This window comes from Nelumbo lutea, chromosome 4 (assembly GCF_056320005.1).
Source record: "Nelumbo lutea isolate HS-2025 chromosome 4, American lotus-T2T, whole genome shotgun sequence".
NCBI classification, from domain to species: Eukaryota; Viridiplantae; Streptophyta; class Magnoliopsida; order Proteales; family Nelumbonaceae; genus Nelumbo; species Nelumbo lutea.
Genome location: NC_142687.1, coordinates 24,875,858 through 24,894,891, shown reverse-complemented (window position 1 = coordinate 24,894,891; position 19,034 = coordinate 24,875,858). Strand labels below are relative to the sequence as shown.

General features: G+C 41.5%; 2 protein-coding genes across 3 annotated transcripts; one reads left to right on the top strand and one right to left on the bottom strand.

The window, feature by feature from the left end:
* Positions 1–22: 22 nt before the first annotated feature.
* On the top strand, positions 23–1,628 carry LOC148854700 (Cyclophilin-like peptidyl-prolyl cis-trans isomerase family protein). The gene is made up of 3 exons (XM_088982698.1): positions 23–82; positions 169–1,305; positions 1,412–1,628. The coding sequence occupies exons 2-3, from the start codon at positions 413–415 to the stop codon at positions 1,512–1,514; spliced, it is 996 nt and encodes a 331-aa protein (XP_088838824.1). The 5' UTR covers positions 23–82; positions 169–412; the 3' UTR covers positions 1,515–1,628.
* LOC148854699 (uncharacterized) lies at positions 1,616–14,150 on the bottom strand. Of its 2 annotated transcripts, none has more exons than XM_088982700.1 (6): positions 13,858–14,150; positions 13,556–13,754; positions 11,395–11,512; positions 11,156–11,287; positions 2,166–2,338; positions 1,616–2,069 (listed from the first exon to the last, which is right to left on the bottom strand). In XM_088982700.1, the coding sequence occupies exons 1-6, from the start codon at positions 13,941–13,943 to the stop codon at positions 1,986–1,988; spliced, it is 792 nt and encodes a 263-aa protein (XP_088838826.1). In that variant the 5' UTR covers positions 13,944–14,150; the 3' UTR covers positions 1,616–1,985. The 2 variants fall into 2 exon arrangements, with proteins under 2 accessions (XP_088838826.1, XP_088838825.1); XM_088982699.1 differs by having other exon boundaries at positions 13,556–13,778; positions 13,858–14,054.
* Between the last annotated feature and the right edge of the window lie 4,884 nt (positions 14,151–19,034).

Below are 19,034 nucleotides of genomic sequence, written 5' to 3'. Positions count from 1 at the left end.
TTTGATTTGATAATTTCACCAGGTGAACGGTGAACCGTCTGAACTATTCAACACACATTTACTGCTACTAGGCAGCTCTCTGGTCGGTGATGTTCAGCTAGCAAGCCCCATTTTTTGTAATTTTTTCTAAAGGTTAATAGTTATAAAATCCAATTGTTCATTAAACAGATATTTTGTCCCGTGCTGAACACGAAGAGTTGGATTCTATATTCTAAGAATAAGAAGAACGAATCAGTAAATGCGGTGGAGAACCGAGAAGCTATCTTATTCTTATCCAGAACCATGTCCTCTCTCTCTCAAGTCTCAACACTTATGTTTTATGAATGCACTCTCTAGTCTCTCTCAACTGATCGTTTCACGAGTTTGCCCGACTTGTGTCACTGGGATTGCTGCACCAAACAAACTCTTCTAAATGTGGAACAACCTACAAACCTTGCATTCATCCTCGGCCCAACTCCCTCAACTCCCTGCACCGCCATCAGTATCTGCATCTCCTTTACAAATACAAACCAATCCCATCCACCATCTCACACCTACATCCCATTGCCCTTGCCCTCCAATTCTCAAACACAACAGCAAGCTCTCACGCCGGGAGCTTACCATTCGAGGCAGCTCTTTCTCACTTCTCTTAGGCACCCACATAATTGAGCCATTCCAGCTCTCCAAGGCAAGAGCTGAAGGTGACCAACATGAAGAGAACCCCAAGGCAAATGTCTGCACAGACAAAACTCCGACAAAGAAGGCCTTCCTTGATATCTCCATTGATGGGGAACCAGTAGGCCGCATTATTGTCGGCCTTTACGACGAAGATGTTCCTAACGGTACTACCAGGTTCTCCAAACTTGTAAGTGGAGCAGCGGGCATCAGTTACAGAAGGAAGGAATTCATTAGAATAATGCCAAATTATGTGCAGCACGGAGGAGTGAGATCATATGGTGTGGACGCTGATCTTGCAAAGAAGACGGGTAGAAATCTGGACGCTGATAATCTCCTAGCGGAATGGAACAGAGTGAATGAGATATGCTCGGGAACCAAGAACTTGGTAGGGTCAGTAGGCATAATTGTGAGGGACCCATTGCAGCGGCCTCCAAAGTTGAAGCTTGTAGCACGAAAAGGAAAGCTGGAGATCGACGAGGAGGTGGGAACGGCCCCCAATGGAACAGAGTTTGTAATTGCTACAAGAGACTCTCCGGAGCTGGATGCCTCTTCGTTGGTTGTTGGAAGAGTCTTGAGTGGGATGGACGTAGTTGAAAGGATTGCTCAAGTGAAGACTGTCAAAGAGAATACAAGCTCTCCTTATTTCAGGTAAGCTAGCCATCAAGTCTTATGAATTCGATCGTTTTTATTTTCACACTTCCATTTTGACTGAAGACTAACAAGTTTATGGAATGTCTTCTTGTGTGGTACAAAGGGTGGCAAAATTGATTGGAGACAAGAGGGCTGTTGTAGCAGAGAGAGGTTTCAATCGTCCTTATTCGAAGGTGATTGTCACTAACTGTGGATTACTGGATTAGCATGCCAGCATGCTACACTTTTTACATCTATTTTTTCTATCCCAATTTTGTTGACAGAAAGAGAGAAAAGTTAAATGTATCATCCAATGATATCGAATTGATTTTCTCGTGCAATCTGGTTCTGGTTAATCTCTCAAGTAAACCTAGTACAAATGTTCAGAGTACAGACCATTGTTTAGTATCTCAAGGGAAAGGAAGTGCATTTCTATAATAGCCAGAGAATCAGCATTGAGCATTCCATAATCCAAAGTTCTGGTTATCCAACTTTTAATTCTCAAACATAGCGCTAACAGCTATAATATTTAGGCTGGATATTGACGGAGCATAAAAAAATCATGTTTTTCTCTACTACATTACCAACAAGGTGGTTCAACTCTAGGAATGCACTGTTCCACTTTGAAGATTCCATTTATTCATTTGTCCATTTCTCTCCCAATTCCAAAAACTCAACTCCTGGTGCTCAATGATCTATTAGTTTGACCCAAGATTGGCCTTCATCCTTTTCATGGAGGGAGACATGAAAAGCTTTTGGTCAGAAGTAATGAGATCATCCACCTGTTCAAGTGCATACATGAGAACCTACTTGAAGTGACAGTTATTAAATTATTCCAGCGGATTCACAACAATTATATCCATCCACACACGATATACCTTAGACATGGCCAAAGATGGAAAATCCGCAAGTAAAGGATTTGTGCGATCTAAAGCAGAAAGTGGTTGTTGCCATACTGGCATTACATTGCCTGATGAGGCAATCCAATGGCAAAAATGCCTGTGATCAAACTTCATGTCTTGGTCTAGTTGCTCCTTTTTTAGATCCTTCCCTGCAATTGGCTAATAATCTTATATAAACTAGAAAAAAAATATTATCTCATGGCAACCAGCAACGAGAATACCTCCATAGAAACATCAATCACCAGAAACAAGCACAAGATTATGAAATCCAGCATCTCATGGGAGAGGATTATGTATGCTGCAACTACCCAAAAACATGTACGAGACACAGAGTATGCAGTGTGTCAATAACAACAAGAAGGGAGAGGATTATGCCATGGAATATTCAAATTTGAAAACAAATAAAAAATAAGATAAGAAAAGGAAAGGGCTCCATGAATGGAGCTAGGCAGGCTTTTTTCTCCAGAGTTGCTTCCACAGGTGGAATGGCACTTTCGAAGGTAGTATTTAGTTTGTTGCTAGGTTTATGTAAACTTATCACATAAGTTGCCTATTGTCAGTTATGAAGTTTCTTCCACTTAGCCCAATTTCTTAAATTTACTTATGAAAGGTCTTTTAGATAAGGGAATTAAACATACTTTTTTGTAATTTTCTACTGATGATCGATTGATATCAGTAGAAAAGTTACTTATCTATAGCGAACCAAACCTCCCCTAAGTGTCCCCTTCTACTTTTCAGAAACAGGCTTGCTGAAAACTGACAAGAGCATCATATAAAGTACAGAAGTAGAAAGCTATTTTTTTATTGATAAGAGATAGGAAATTTTGTTTCTTTTTAAAGAAAATTGACATGCTTAACTGAAATCAAATAGCAGGTTGAAAGCACATACAAGAAAATAATAGTGACTCTAGAACAACAGTCTGCCTCCCAAGTCAGACCCTCAATAAAGAGACAACCCTAGTAGCTCCTTTTGAAATAATCAATCTGGACGCCAAGTGATTTACTTCCCACATGCTATGGGTATATAGCCATGGATCTTTTTTTTTTTTTTGGTAAAAAAGCAGAAGTCATTCAGCATAGTTAGAGTAACCATTTCCATTTGAGCCAGCATAGGTTGTAAGGGTTATACCTGCTGAATTTCTGAATATCTCTCCAATACCAGAATTGCCTAAGTTAACAAGGCTGCAACAATCAAAATTAACTTTGATTTTGTGAGATATAGATGATTCCCATGCTTTGAATATTAGCTCCCAAAACATTAGTTGTCATTCTCTCTATAGAGTGTCGTCTTTCTTCAATAAAAATTCTGGCAGCACATGAATTTTGGGCATCTTCTCATGTGTGTTGCAGCACATGAATTTTGGGCAGAAATGGAGGAACTGGATTATAGTATGTATCACCTCTCCTAAATTTTCTGTTTCAATAAATGGGCAGTCTGCAGGCTTCTTTGATAGTTCCAGGGGTCTTAAATAGGGTGATCCCTTGTCTCCATTACTCTTTATCTATGTAATGGAGATTCTTACTCTATTTTGTAAGAAGGCTGCTGAATCTGGTGAGTGGGAAGGTTTTGCAATTGCTCCGGAGGGGGAGAAGGTTAACATTCTCCAATTTGCAGATGATACATTATGTTTTGTGGATGCTTCTCCCTCTCAAGTGGACCTTGTTCTTGGGTTCTTAACATAGTTTGAGGTGGTCTCTGGTGCTGCAATTGGATCTATCAATTGGAATAAAAGTCAAATCATTCCAGTGGTTCAGGTTTCCAACTTAGTTGATTGTGTGGAGATTTTGGCTTGTCAGATTGATTCCCTTCTAGTTAAATATTTGGGTCTTCATCTGGGGGCGAGTTATGGGCTGTCTTCAATTTGGGACCCGTTATTGAAAGAATTGAGAGAAAATTGGCATCTTGGAAGGCAAAATATTTTTCTTTTGGGGGTAGGTGACTTTGATTAAGAGCACATTATCCAATTTACCTACCTATTTTCTCTCCCTTTTCCCTATCCCAAATAAAGTTGCAAGAAGGCTTGAAAAACTTCAAAGGAATTTTCTCTGGAGGGGTTGGGAGAAGGAGAAAAAAATTCATCTTGTTAGTTGGGATCAAGTTTGTCTCCCTAAGGATGAAGGTGGTTTAGGTATAAGAAAGTTGAAAACTTTTAATTCTGCCCTTCTTTGTAAGTGGATTTGGAGGTTTGCGAGTGAAAATGATGCTTGGTGGAGATCCCTCATTGCTGTTAAATATGGGGTGGAGTGGGGCAACCGGAGAACTAGGGATCCTCCTCCCAGTTGGGGAAACTCACTGTGGAAAGGGATAATGAAGAACTTCTCTGTTCTTGCTGATGGGATCTCAATTAAGGTCGGCAATGGTAGTAGAACCAAGTTTTGGAAGGATCCTTGGTGCTTCGATGGTTCTCTTGCTGAGTCTTTTCCTCTCCTTTTTCAGTGTGCATCTAATCAAGAGGCTTCTATTGCTGAGTGTTGCAGCTTGTCTGGAGATTCAGTATTTGGTCCCCTACTTTTAGAAGGAATCTTTTTGACTGGAAGCTTGAAGAGATAATGAATATGTTGACTATTCTTCAGAATCAAAAGGTCGATTTCTGCTCAAAAGATAAGTGGTACGGGAAGTGGAATCTAGATGGCCTTTTCTCTGCCAATTCATTGGCTTCCAAACTTTGTAGAAAGGGTGCCACTGATTTCCCATGTTCTCAGGTGTGGAATCCTATTAGCCCATCTAAATCCAACTTTCTGATCTGGACTATGGTTCTGAATAAATGTCTGTCTAGAGCTAATCTTGTGAGAAGAGGCATTCAAATTTTGGACCTTTCGTGCAGCCTGTGTGGGAACAATTCTGAATCTACTGACCATCTGTGCATACACTGCCCGTTCTCTTCTCAGTTGTGGAATCACTTTTTCTGCTCCATGAACGTGCCAAGATCGGTTAAAGAGCTTGTGTGTTGCTGGAACATCAAAGGTCTTAATAAGAAAAGGAAGTTAGTGTGGAAGACTATTCCTAGCACTGTCTTATGGTCCATTTGGTCTGAAAGGAATAGTAGGCTTTTCTATAATAAGGCCTTAAGTCCAGAAGATTTAATTCAGAAAGCTATGGGCAAGTTAATCTCTTGGGTGCCAGTTTCTGAGGAGTTTAGAAATTGTAATTTGTCTAGTTCTTGGTGGAGTATGTAATTGCTGTGTCGATCAGTCTGCCTTTCTGGGTCTGATCACAGCTTGTATGTGCTGTCTTTGAATAAATATTACATTACCTTTTTCCAAAAAAAAAATTCTTGCATTCCTTTTTTTGGGTATTAAATAAATAAAAAAAAATTGATTAACTGGTAAAAAGGAATACAACTGGTAATGAGAGATCACCCAAATCCAGAACACAAAATGAATATACAATACAAGGAAACCTTCTAACATAAACATCCTTTAATACATTTCCAGAACTTCCCAAAGGACACTTTATCAACGCCTGCAAACTCTGGAAAGATTAAAATTCAGTCAACAATTCTTTTAAACTGATTCTTGCTCTTTGATTGGCCTTCAAAGATCCTCCCATTTTGCTCTTTCCAAATCTCCCAACAAGTCACGAAAGGAATATGGCTCCAAGTAATTTTTGCTTTCCTGCTCCCATGCAAAACCAGCCATAAAAACTTCTTTTTGCAATCTTGGGATCCATATATCCAGTTTGAAGAGGCTGAAGTAGTCCCAAATGAACTTTGAGAAACAACAACAAAAGCATAAATGGAAAACATCCTTCCCACCAGCAAAGCATAAATAACACCTGCCTGCCAAATCTCTGTTCCTTTTTCCCTCTGACATTTGGTTTTTGTTTTTTCCCATGATGAATCCCTTCATATGCACAGTTTCTAATACCCCTCATGGTTGGGTTTTCCCTTCTAATGATTAGTTGATTGCTAAGAAAAGAGTTAGTCCCTTATCAAAACCCACTGTTCATGCATGCAGTGCTAGATTGCTGAACACAAGACGATGCTATTAAATAGAATAAGGTTGCTAAGAAATATTTGTAAGGGAAAAATACACATTCAAATATAAAATTTTACCCAGAACAATGCATTAATTCAATGCCAAAGAAGATTATGATGATAAAAGAAGCCCCCCTCGAACCAAATTCTATTTAATACTCAGACCTTGCTAGATTGCTAAACTCAAAGCAATGCTATTTGATATCATAAACTTGCCAGGATGTATTTCAGAAAAAACAAATAAGCAATACATTCGTTTGTCCAAGAATGGCAAGTTGTGATTTATGGTGATAAACTGAAAATGTTCAATATATTCAAAGATCCAAGAAATGATGACAAGTGATTTATGGTGATGAATCAAAAAACGGAATTGCACAACTTCTGTTATATATAGGGCAAAGACGTAAATTTGCAGCCAAAAACACATATGCAAGGTCAGCCATACTGCAGGCTTAGTGCAAGTGATGGCCAATTCTGTAACGAGGCTGGCGCACAAGCAATACTAATCGCACTGCAGGGACATCGCAAAAAGAGAACTCACAAACAGGGTGAAAACTACCTCACTGGACTAGCCTTGCTCCATGCTCATGAATAAACCTCACGAGGCTGAGTGGGATTGGACCTCCCCAGTTACAAAGAAGCACTTCGCAAGGCACTGAAGGCAGGACCTCGTCAACCTAGTGCAAGGTAGCTAGACAACTTGTTGATCTCGTGAAGACATTCGATCTCATGAGGCCAAGACAAAGCTTTTGTACTGGAGAGCCTCTCCGAAGGTGTCAGATGCGTGATTGCTATCTCAGGCAAAAGTACTCTAACAATCATGTGGTCCGCAGGGACATGTAAAAAAGATGGGATATGTTTTTCCCAACAGTTGCAGTTGAGGCTAAGAATGTCCCAACCCTTGCACCGCCATGCACGAAGCTTGCCTTGTAGATTCTATAAATAGGTAAGCAAGCCAAGCATTGGGGGACTTACTAGGAATTGCAACGGGGCAGTGATCATATTCCCTGTCCCTGACCCCAATTCTAAAATTAACCTTCATCCCATCCATGTTCGCGTGGGATAAAATTTGTCCTCCATCCCCGATTCCTGACGGGGACAAGCTCCCGTAGGGACCCAAATCCACAAAATTTTTTAGATAATAATATTTTTTTGAAAAATAAATTTACTTAAAATAAACATAAATTATAAATAATGTTTTAAATAAATAATATTTAATATATATAATCGGGGTTGGGGCAGAGCAGGGGCTTCAATTCCCATCCCCAACCCCATCGGGTTGGGAAAGTCGGGTCCCCATTGGGGATGGGGAGAATTGCCATCCCTAGGACTTACACATTCTTTCTGATTCCTTTTGAGCTCAATCCTTGCAACCCATCAGTTCTCCAACCTCTTCCAGACTTAGCTATTTTTCCAAACCTTTATGTAACCTTTTTTTTTTTTTTGAAGAATAAAATGAAAAAAATATATATATAGGTAGAAAAGAAAACAAGATACAGCCCAAACAGGGGTGTTAAGAATACACCCAAACCAAATACCGCAACAAGAGATTACAAGACACAAAAACTAACAAAAGAAAACAGGGGACCCCACTTTACACATTGGTTGTGTTTGGTTCCGTGGGCGTTTATTGAAAAAACGCCGCCAAATCAGCGCCACATAGGCATTGGTGTTTATTGCATATGAAGCAAAAAGAAACAACTGTTTGGTTTCACCGTCTATCAAATAAATGGTAGAAAACTGAAACGCTTTGATTTTTGTGCATGGGGCATTTGGGGAAACGTCAAATTCTTGTTTCCCCCAACACCCCAGCGTTTCTTGAAACTAAATGCTGATGTGGCACACTTTAATGGGTATTAATCTGAGGTGGAGAGTAAAAAACGTTTAAAGTGAAGCCCAACCAAACAACAAAAACGGGAAACGTTTAAAGTGGAAAAGTACAAATAAATGTTTAAAGTGAAAAAGTACGTATAAACAGCCTATCCATAAATGCCCATGGAACCAAACACATACATTGTCTAGTCTTCAGGATCAAACGCCTCATCAAATTCATCATCGTCCTCATCCCAAATTAAATCATGCTTCCGTCCTAGTTTCTTTTGCTCTCTCTTCCCTTTTCTTCTTTTCAAAGACTTTGAAAGCTCTTTAGCAAACTCTTCACCTCCCCAAAAGAAAAGACCTAAATTGTTTCCAATACTAACTTCCATATCTTCCAAACTCATAAGCTCCACTTTGTTCCCCTCCTTTTTTTATCAGCTTGTTGAGACAAAATGAGACTATTCTCATCTGCTTGGCTTCCTTCCTCCTCATCCCCTGACACCGTCCTGACCTCTAGATCTTCTTTTATCAGGATCGACTCAACCTCCTCTCCTGCAGCTTGAAGCTCCTCCTCCCTCCTTTCAACACCCTTTCTGTAACCTATTTCTCTGGCTATTAAAGCATTTTCTGATCCGCTTCAAGACTCTTAGGCTATCCTTATCTCTATTGGCTTACAGATGATGCATAGAAAATGTCACAAGTTAAGATTTAAAAAAGCATGAATTCACAGCATAACAAAGAGAATGGAAGCATTTTCAAATTCATGAAATGTGATGACAAGAGAATGAGAACAGCTTGACTTGCCAAAACCGTGGCTCAAAACTTCATTTTCCTCCTCAGCTGCAACCATCATCAATGAGTTATTCTTTTTAATTTATTTGTTTCGGCCGTACCATTAGCATCTGAAGTTGTAATGGATACTCTAGCTTCAGAGCTAATGCTAACCATTCTTTCTGAATTAATTATTCCCACATCTTCAGTATCCCTGGGCAAGACAACATGTCTATCTCCATCAGGTGGTAAATTTTGTATGTTCTCAATTGCATCGCCCATCCTGGAATCCTTGGATGGACTAATTTCTTGCACAGAAGGAAGTACTTCCCCAATAGCATCTTCTGGAGATATGTCATGATTATTCTCATCGGCAGGTGCAACCCCAACTTCATTGGACTCCTGATTCAAACATGATAATTGAATGCCACCGCTTGAAAGGCGATTCCTATTGTCATTTCTTTCGTCTTTTGATGTCTCCAAAAGTTTTGGCTGAGTATTATGTCCAGTGAGCATGTCAATGTCACTTATTTCTTGCTGTGACATTATTTTTCTATGAATTGAATTGAACATTTTCTTCATTTGTGCATGACGATTTAGATAAAACATGATGTCTAACATCACAACTAGGAGAGAATTCAGCCCTTAAATGTCAGGTGAATAATGGGCAAAAAAACAGTTACTCTGAAGTTCTGTTTTATTGGTGGGGGGACCTCCTGCAATTGCCAAATTTAAGGTCACTGGCTGATCTTTCCTTTGATGGGTTGTTGGAGTCCCCATAACATAACTAATTGCATTTTCATCATAATTACTTGAATAATTTCGGCATATGACTTCTGAACATCGAACTAACTTCAATAATTCCCAAGGCTGTGGAACCATAGCAAAAGCCATAGTCCAACAGTGGCCCACAAAGCCCACAATTTAGAACAACAGAGTCTGGATCAGAAAGATGTCCACCAATAGTTGGGGAATTATTAACCACATCAGCAACCTCATCAAGACCTGATCGTGGGTAGACATTAATGCTAGAAGCCTAGAACTATGTCTATTAGCATTTTGTAAGAAGACTCCAAATCTTTTGCAGATTGAGTTGATAGATCCTTGCATTCAACCATGTAAGGTAGTGATAGTGATCGAGGTTCCCATCCACATAAACTGATGAGCTTTTGAGCGTGCAAAATAACGCAGGTCTCAGCTCAAGCAATAAAAAGAAGATTCAGTTCCAAAAAAATCAGAAACTTCCTAGTTGAGGAAGGTGATAAATGGATTTCATGATAATACTATCAGTGACATGCATTACTCATGTCCTTTTTTTGTAAAAGATTTTTGTTTGGGAAGGTAAAGAACATAACACAAAACAGTCATGTAAGAATATATATGACTATGAACACAAGTCCATTTTCAACTCAAAGAAAAAAAGGCAATAGAAAACAAAGAAAGTTTTATGCAAGAATATGAACACAAATGCCCATGGTAAATGGATAACGTTGAAAATTGTCAAGGACATACACGTGACACTTTTATTGAAATAAGAACTTAGAAATTTCTCCAGATTATATGAATTTAAAGGTTATTTTAATTGATGGTAAGGGGAGAGTAGAATATTGTTGTTGAGGGTAGAGAGGGTGCAGGTTTTCCAGAGGTGTTATGCATAGGGTCCAAGATCGTATCAGGTAGGTTGGGCTGTTGGGGTGATTTTTAGATTGGAGTGGAATGTTTGGCTTGTGGAATGGTTTGTTATTTTGTATGGGTAAGAGTTCTGTGGTATTTTGTTGATAATTAAGTAGAAGATTGTTGTATTGAGTTGCAGTGCTGATGGGATGTGGTAGGAGATGCTTCTTTTACTTCAGTTTGTATCAGTGATTTCTCATCATCTGAGATTTTGTTTTCTTTTTATTTCAATAAAATTTCTATTTACTATCAAAAAAGATGGTAAGAATTTAAAACTCAGTAATTCAAAACAGGGTTGTGTACTTGTGTATGTCTATTGAGAACTACTAAAAAACAAGTCAATATGAACTATGAAGTGGAAGACATTACTACTTGTATCATAGAAATGCTAACAACAAACAAATAGTATGAAGAAAATAGTGACTCACATGAAAAAAGAAGATCTTCTACTTCAGTCTAGGTGACAAATAGAAATCTATTTTACCATCCATCTCAAAAAAGCACACACAAAGGAGGGGAAGCCCTAGTCAGAAGCACTATGATCAGTCACAAAGAAGCTCTATGGTATAAGTAGGTAAAAAACAAAATTTCCTCATCAATTCCCTTAACATAGGATATTGTTCCAGAAAGTGTTCCAACTGTGGGTTCCTCATGTAACCAATAGCTGAATATGAAACCACATGAAGGGCTAAAAGTCCCAAAAGTGCATGAGAATGTTTCCTGTACCCATCAACCAAAGCTGTAGCAGGTTTAGTGGAAACTGTACTAGTGTCTCATTACGGGCATTGCCAATCCACAAGCAAAGTAGTTTGTGTCCATTATCCAACTTTAAGCTGAATACTGCAGCAGCCTTTTCAACTGGAAGAACAAATGATAAGTTCAATATTAAGTAAACAGACAAGCCATATTTGATGTACATTTTCCAGATGTCATACTGCTTGCAATAGCTAACAGTATCACCATACCTTGCTCCTGTGTCCAAGGAGTAGAAAAGAGGAGGCATGCTCCACATGCCTCACAAGCCATGATGTCCATCTCTACATTGATCCAACCTCTCCTGGCACAGTTTACAGCACTTGTTACCTGTGTAACATGGAAAATATTATCATTAACTGTTCCATCAGATAAAAACAGTGCACCTAAAGAACTTAACTATGGAAAAGAGAAAAAAATAGAAGAAGTTGAGTAGACAGTCAACTCTTTCTTTATCACTTTTCTCCCTCCAAACAGGATTACTAGAAAGTGACACCATAAAAAATACTGTTGGTCCAGACCCTCTAGTTGAAATGCAACGCTGATAGCCTAGTCAAATAGATAACTCTTATTGACCCTTCTGAAAAATTTCATGAGAATGTTGAAGAAACACTAATGTTGTGTTTGGTTGGTATAGGTTTCCTTACCTTTCCCTATTTTTTCCTTCAAACCATACATAACCTAAGAGGAATATTGTGAGACTATATTTGTTCAGCTAGAATATTCTGTAACTAGACTGATGGCATCTATTGTTCTTTATTTTAATTGCTGTTAACTATAGCTGTAAGTGGTGTGATAAGGCTAAGTGCAGCAATCTCCTTGAAGGGCAAAGAAAGGCTAAGAGTCTTGGGTAACAAAGGTAGACTATGATCTTCCATTGACAGAATTGTGTGTTAGTTATGATTCACACCCCCTTTTATAAGGGGATATCCCAAGGCCCTGAAGGGAAGGAGCCAAAAAGGGTTTGACTCCTATTTGGAAAGGGGATCTTCAATTTGGTGTCGGTTGTTGGGGGGACACTGATGGGGGGTTTGCCATGTGTCTCATGAGACCTTTCCAGGACGAAGTTTCCTTTTGTCTGAGAACTCTCAAAGTACATGTGTGCTACTTCCTTTCGCGGGTCTCCTGTATTGACGTGGCACGGGCAATGTCAGGACTGGTCTGACGTGTCTTGCTAGATGTCCTTCTACGAGCGACTTTAGTTGATGATGTTTTCGTCCATCGCAGGTCCGCAATGGCTTCGAGCTCATCATGGGTGTTTGATGGGTTATGGGTTCATTGCAGGTCCGTCGCACGTTATGGACTCCGTCGCGGACCCGCATCGGCATGTGTGTGGCCGTGGGTGTTTCTGTAGTTCCGGCTTGATACCTCCACACCAATCACTGCTGTGGTGAACAACATATACTTAAAATAGCATAACATGGATCGATATAGGATTTCAACCCTTCTTGATCTTGCTTCAGTTGTCTATGGTTTGCTAACTAAAAATGCAATGGTATGCTAAGCAATAAGAAGTTCTGTATTAAAGTAATCTGCACAATTAAAATATTGCCTTCAATATTTTTCTATTCACCGATCACGTATCTGAATCTGTTATGCCGCAGTATGTGATCCAGTGTGGTACAGACGCCCATTGTTCCTGCCACTTGTTGAGTCAAACTCGCCAGGTTTAGCCTTAAACCTCAAAAAAGATAATAATCTCCTAAAAAACGCACCAATTCCCCCATCATAATGCAGTATCATTGGCCTTCACCTGCCCTAACTACCATGCCTAAGGTGACGCTTCCTCAGGCAAACAAATGACCCACATATTCCTGGCCAAGGTCTCCTTCATATTCATTGATGATGTTCTCCACCAGTCACCACCATCATACAAGGCCCAAGTATAACTAACATCAACTTACAAGAATTCTATATCGTCCTAAACCAAAATTAGTTCATACGCCCATCAGAGCCAAAGTTCAAGCTCCAATTCTATCATTAACCGAGAAGTGAATATGCAATCGAAATCAGCTGTCTTCCACTTTAACCCAAGCCACACTGCACTTGAAACGAAAATGTCCTTCACCCCCGAGATAACCTTGCGAATGCACTGGGCAATCCAACTCAACAGTATAACTCCAATCCAATGTAGAGTATCATAATTGAATTGGAGAGACTCCAAGATTAAAAATTCCACACCATTTCTTGTGTTCGCATGAATGTAGGATAGGAAAAGCAAGACATTGAGAAAACATCATAACGTAGTCCTAAACTCCTAATTCAACACCAGTTGATCAACAAATAAAAGACTATTAATAATCATAAACATCTTGATATTTTGCGCTTGTTAGGATAAAAGTAGATACGAGAGAGACTGATAAAAAATCAAACCTTGGGTTTGCCGAACCACGTCATCGCCTTGAATGCAGCTAACCTCTTCATAAGATCGCCTCGATGCCACAGTCTGCAAAGCGGAGCTTGCGCCGACCCAACATGGATGGCGGAACGCTCGAGTCCTCCCACTGTGTCTTCTCCCGAGTTCAGTTCGGCCATCGACGTAGTCAATGCCGGATTCCCGCGCTTTTTACCCCTTGAAGGTTCAATTCCATGTGAGCTACCAGTAGTGAAACAAAGCAAGATTAATCAAAACCGTGTTTGGTTTAGCTACTATAAGTGATTGAAACAGCCTTTACCATCCTGACAGAGACGAATTCGATGAAAGAAAGGAGAGATCCAGAGAATAGAAGATCCTGGCGGGATTTCTTTGGCTTCGGAGCATGGAATAGTTTGCCCGTAATTGAACGAAACCTCTTCTGTATATCTTCTGTCATGGTTTGCTGGCCGATTCAAGGTAGCTGTTTGATTTCTCTTTAAATGTTCAAAATTTCAAATCGCCATTATAGCTCTATTTCCCCCTCCGCTTTGCGAATTAACATGGCGCCGTATTGTCACTGTGGGGGTAATTCTACACCGTAAGAAACCCGTGCGGCGTCCTGGCCAAAGCAGGCCAGGACAAGCCTTTATGTGCTTAGATGCTAGGAGTTGTCCGATGGGATGGCTCCACCAAAGTCAGTAGCACTGGATCATGACCTCAAGTCCAATGGCCGGGCACTCTCCTGGCTCAGATCGGTCCATGGGAGGCGCCGCTTACGTGCTAAAGGGGGACAACCATAATGGAAGGCGACCATGCGCCGATGAGGTGACATGGCACCGATGTGTAGGGTCTCCTGTATGCCGATGATGACAGGCACCTGTGTGCCATGATGATAGGCAACCGCTTGGGCCGGAACACACCCGTGCGCTAGGGGCAACGGGATAGCTCAATCAGCTTGGGCAAGGGGCTGGCGAGGTGAAGGGACATGCTTGAGCCAGGCCCGCATGTCAAGCCTCCCTTGAGTGTCGGCAGCGCAATGCCGGTCCAACACTGTCCCCATGAGCAAATGTGCGCCCATGAGGAACCCTGGTAGCCATGCTAGCCGTTAACCAGGGCCGCCCCGCAAGGGGATGATGGTCTAGGAGTGCCAAGGGTAGGCACTCAAGGAGGTTGACCACCCCTTCTCAAAGAGTACGTTAGGCTTTTGGTGGTCTGCCTGAAGACGACATTAGTTCTCCCAAAAATCTTACAGGCGAAAATGACGGGCATGTCCCTTACGTAAGCCTGCCAAGCGTAGGCAAGGCTAAGCCTGCTTTGAACCGTAACAGGCTCCCCCACTCAATTCATTGTCGTCATCGACAATGACTCCTTCCGTGAATGGGCGTTTGAGTCCCGCGCCATCCACTCTTCAGCCAGTTCGGGGCTCGCCTGGCCAACCCGGGTCTTGCCTATATTGGTGTCCATTTATGGGGACGGAACCATTTCACCATGCCGGCCTGCCTGGACTTCACCCCCAGTGTCGAGGTTACTCAAACCGCGCAATGGCTATGCCGTTGAATGTGAAGGAAGGGCCCTCGAAGAAATGTGTGTGGTGCTTCGCAGAGGTCCGCCCCATGTATCATCTTACCTCAAGGCTCAACCGTCTTCTTGGTAGCTTTTCAGTGATGCTACCGAACACATTGATAGGTCTACTCCTCATGTTGGCGATGGATGCTGAGTACCCTTTCACCATGCTGGCCTGCAGACTTCACCTCGCCGATTCAGGTTACTCAAACCTAGCCATGGCTTATGCTCTCTGGGCCCTCGAAACTACGCTTCGCCTCGCCGACTCGGGCTACATCTTCACTCCGAGGGGGCCCCACTGCTGCTGCCTCAAGGAGACCTGACCGCTTCAAACGCGAGTGTGGCAACTTTTACCCATGAGTTGCCGAACATGCACTCGCCTTGTGATGAGCTTCTGCTGCTGCAAGTGTTCAACCTGAAAACTGAGCATGTCCACTTGATACTTTGCCGGTGTAGGGCCGCCATGCTCCAACGGCTAGCGTAACCACATTCCTAACAAGGCCCACGCGTCTGCCCCCGCATGAGGACAACAACCAATGCGTCTGCACCCGCAAGGGAAGCTGTTTTTGGGTCATTGGAATGGGAACGCAAACATTGAATGGCCTCTTGATAGGCCTCATAAACAATCTGCTCGGGCAGTGTACCCACGTTCCTATCAAGGCTCACGCGTCTGCCACCGCATGAGGACAGCAGCCAAAGCGTCTGCAACCGCAAGGGAAGCTGTTTTAGTGTCATTGGAATGGGGTCACGAACTATGAAATGGCCTCTTGCCAGGTCTGATCTGAATTATGCTCGATCCTGGGTGGAGGTGACTAGGGACTGCACCCCACAAAATACTGCTTGTCGAAATGACCGCTTCAATTGGTTCTGGGCTAATCTGCTGAAAACCAACTGTTGTTGCAATTAGTCAACTTGCTCTGATACCAACTGTCACGGGGGTAATTCTACAGCGGAAGAAACCCGTGCGGCGTCCTGGCCAAGGCAGGCCAGGACAAGCCTTTATGCGCTTAGAGGCTATGAGTTGCCCGATGGGATGGCTCCACCAAAGTCAGTAGCACTGGATCATGACCTCAAGTCCAATGGCCGGGGCACTCTCCTGGCTCAGACCGGTCCATGGGATGCGCTGCTTACGTGCTAAAGGGGGACAACCATAATGGAAGGCGACCATGCGCCGATGAGGTGACTTGGCACCGATGTGTAGGGTCTCTTGTATGCCGATGATGACAGGCACCTGTGTGCCATGATGATAGGCAACCGCTTAGGCCGGAACACACCCGTGCGCTAGGGGCAACGGGATAGCTCAATCAGCTTGGGCAAGGGGCTGGCGAGGTGAAGGGACATGCTTGAGCCAGGCCCGCATGCCAAGCCTCCCTTGAGTGTCGGCAGCGCAGTGCCGGTCCAACACTGTCCCCATGAGCAAATGTGCGCCCATGAGGAACCCTGGTAGCCATGCTAGCCGTTAACCAGGGCCGCCCCGCAAGGGGATGATGGTCTAGGAGTGCCAAGGGTAAGCACTCAAGGAGGTCGACCACCCCTCCTCAAAGAGTACGTTAAGCTTTTGGTGGTCTGCCTGAAGACGACATTAGTTCTCCCAAAAATCTTATAGGCGAAAATGACGGGCATGTCCCTAACGTAAGCCTGCCAAGCGTAGGCAAGGCTAAGCCTGCTTTGAACCGTAACAATATGGCACATCCCGACCGTAGGACTGTCAATTGGTCGGGTCCAACCTGATTGTGCCGGTTCTGGTTTTAGTAACTGGAACCGACGGGTCAGTTCCGGGTCCTCATATAGGTCTTAATTACTATCGGGTCGAAACCAGTTCCACTTAGTCCCGAACCGATTCAGACCCAACCTGATATAGATAGATAGATAGTGTACAATATATTAAATAACAAATTAATTAAATATATATATTGTGCATATAATATATAGAATATTTAATGTATATTAAACATAAATATTTATTATAATTGGGTTTGTTGGGTCATACCTAATTGTCCCGAGAACCAATCGGTTTGGTTCTGGGTCCAAAAATTACAGACCCTATCAGGTATGAGTCCTCAACATATCATGTTGGGTCAGTTTTGGTTCCAACTGGTTCCAACCTAGACCCAACTCATTGATGACACTACCCAACCGTGTATTGGAAACATCTCTCCATGACAAGTACAAGGGATGCATGCTCCTCATGCACACTGAGATATGTGTATGGGGCGCCAATCTGAACTCTTGCATTGCTCTGATGCTCACTGACGAATATACAATACACACTTGTGTGAGAACCAGTGTTTTCAAACCATTGTTGACTCGAATAGGCGGGCTGTTCGGATTAGAAATTGGTAAAGGTACCAATTCCGTTTTAGTGCTGAACCGTTATTTTATTAATAACCATTGAATTGGTCAACAAATTCTTTGACCTGAACAATCTAATCATTGAACCATTCGACCCAGTTAGCGATTTGCGGTACAATATGTCTTATTTAAAATTTTCAAAAAAATAAAACAACAAAAAGTAGAGGAAAATAGAGAGAAGCATGACCAGTCTCAAATCTGAGATTGAGATCGAGAGAGAGAGAGAGAGAGAGAGAGAGAGAGAGAGAGAGAGATCTTAGAGATGCACCATCGCTGCAAGTCAACGTCGCCGTTGCCATTGTAGGTCTCTGTTGTTGCTACAAGTCACCCACACCTCTACTTCCCCCCTCCTCCTCCTCCTCCTCCTCCTCTTCATCCTTCTTTGAGCCAACAGACATCACAAACCTTCCTTTCACTCTTGTTCTCATGCCCCTTTCTCATAACATTTATATTCCATCCTACCCTAATATACCAACCCAAAGGGTAGGATGAGCTATAAAATTGAAACGTTTGGACAACTTGACCTGGACAATGGAACTGTTGATCCGGAAACTAGTGGCAAAAAATGGTTTTATTTCTAAATCAGTTTTTAAAACCTTGGCGAGAACTAAGAAACATGGGAGTTGGAACCCATAAGCGGAATTCACATCTGCACCCCACATAATGCACCCAAAAACGCCTCACAACCAATACCATCCGTATTGGGAACATCTCCCAATGACAATTATGGGAGATGTTTCCAATGCATGTTGAGATGTGTTGTGGGGCATTTTTGGGGCGCAATAGGTGGAGTCTGGAATCAGAATCAAAATGAGTCATTCCAATTCCAACTATTTGGTTGGGCAGAATCAGAATCTCAATCTCATTCCTAGTGGAATGACCATCCCCTCCCCTTTCCTTGGGAATGAGATCCCATTCCAGTTGGTTCCGATTCCCATTTCGATTCCTGTACGAATCAAACAAACTATGGGAATAGACCATTTCAATTCTGATTATGAACTAAATGGACATTAATTATGACAAAGAATTATTATTTTTATGATGATAGAAATAAAATACAAATTTAAAACCAACATAAAAATGGAGTTGTTTTCTTGTTGAGTGGTGAGTCAACAATTTAGCCTTTTGGGTCAAATGTATCAACCTTAGTGTCATAATTAAATAATAATTATAATTTAAAAAAGATGAAAACACACAAAAGTACATCTCTAATATTATATATTTATTATATTAAACAAAAATAAGTATGATAAATAAAAATAATTTTTATAAACACAAAAATATAAAAAATTATACAATATCTTATTAAAAACATATTAACCTACTGACAGAAATTTTCTATTAGTAATACCTGTAAGTCTGTAATCATTCACTTGATATAGAGGTGAGAGCCAAAAACTTAAACCTATTTCATTTGAGGAACAAATGAGAAGGTAAAGTAAAAATATTGATAGGTTGTGAAATGAGAGAACATAAGGGAACAATGAACCTAGGGTATATTTACCGTAAAAAAAGTTAGTTAATAAGTTGGTTGATTGATCAGGGTTAATTTTATCATTAAATAAATATCAATGGAAGTGC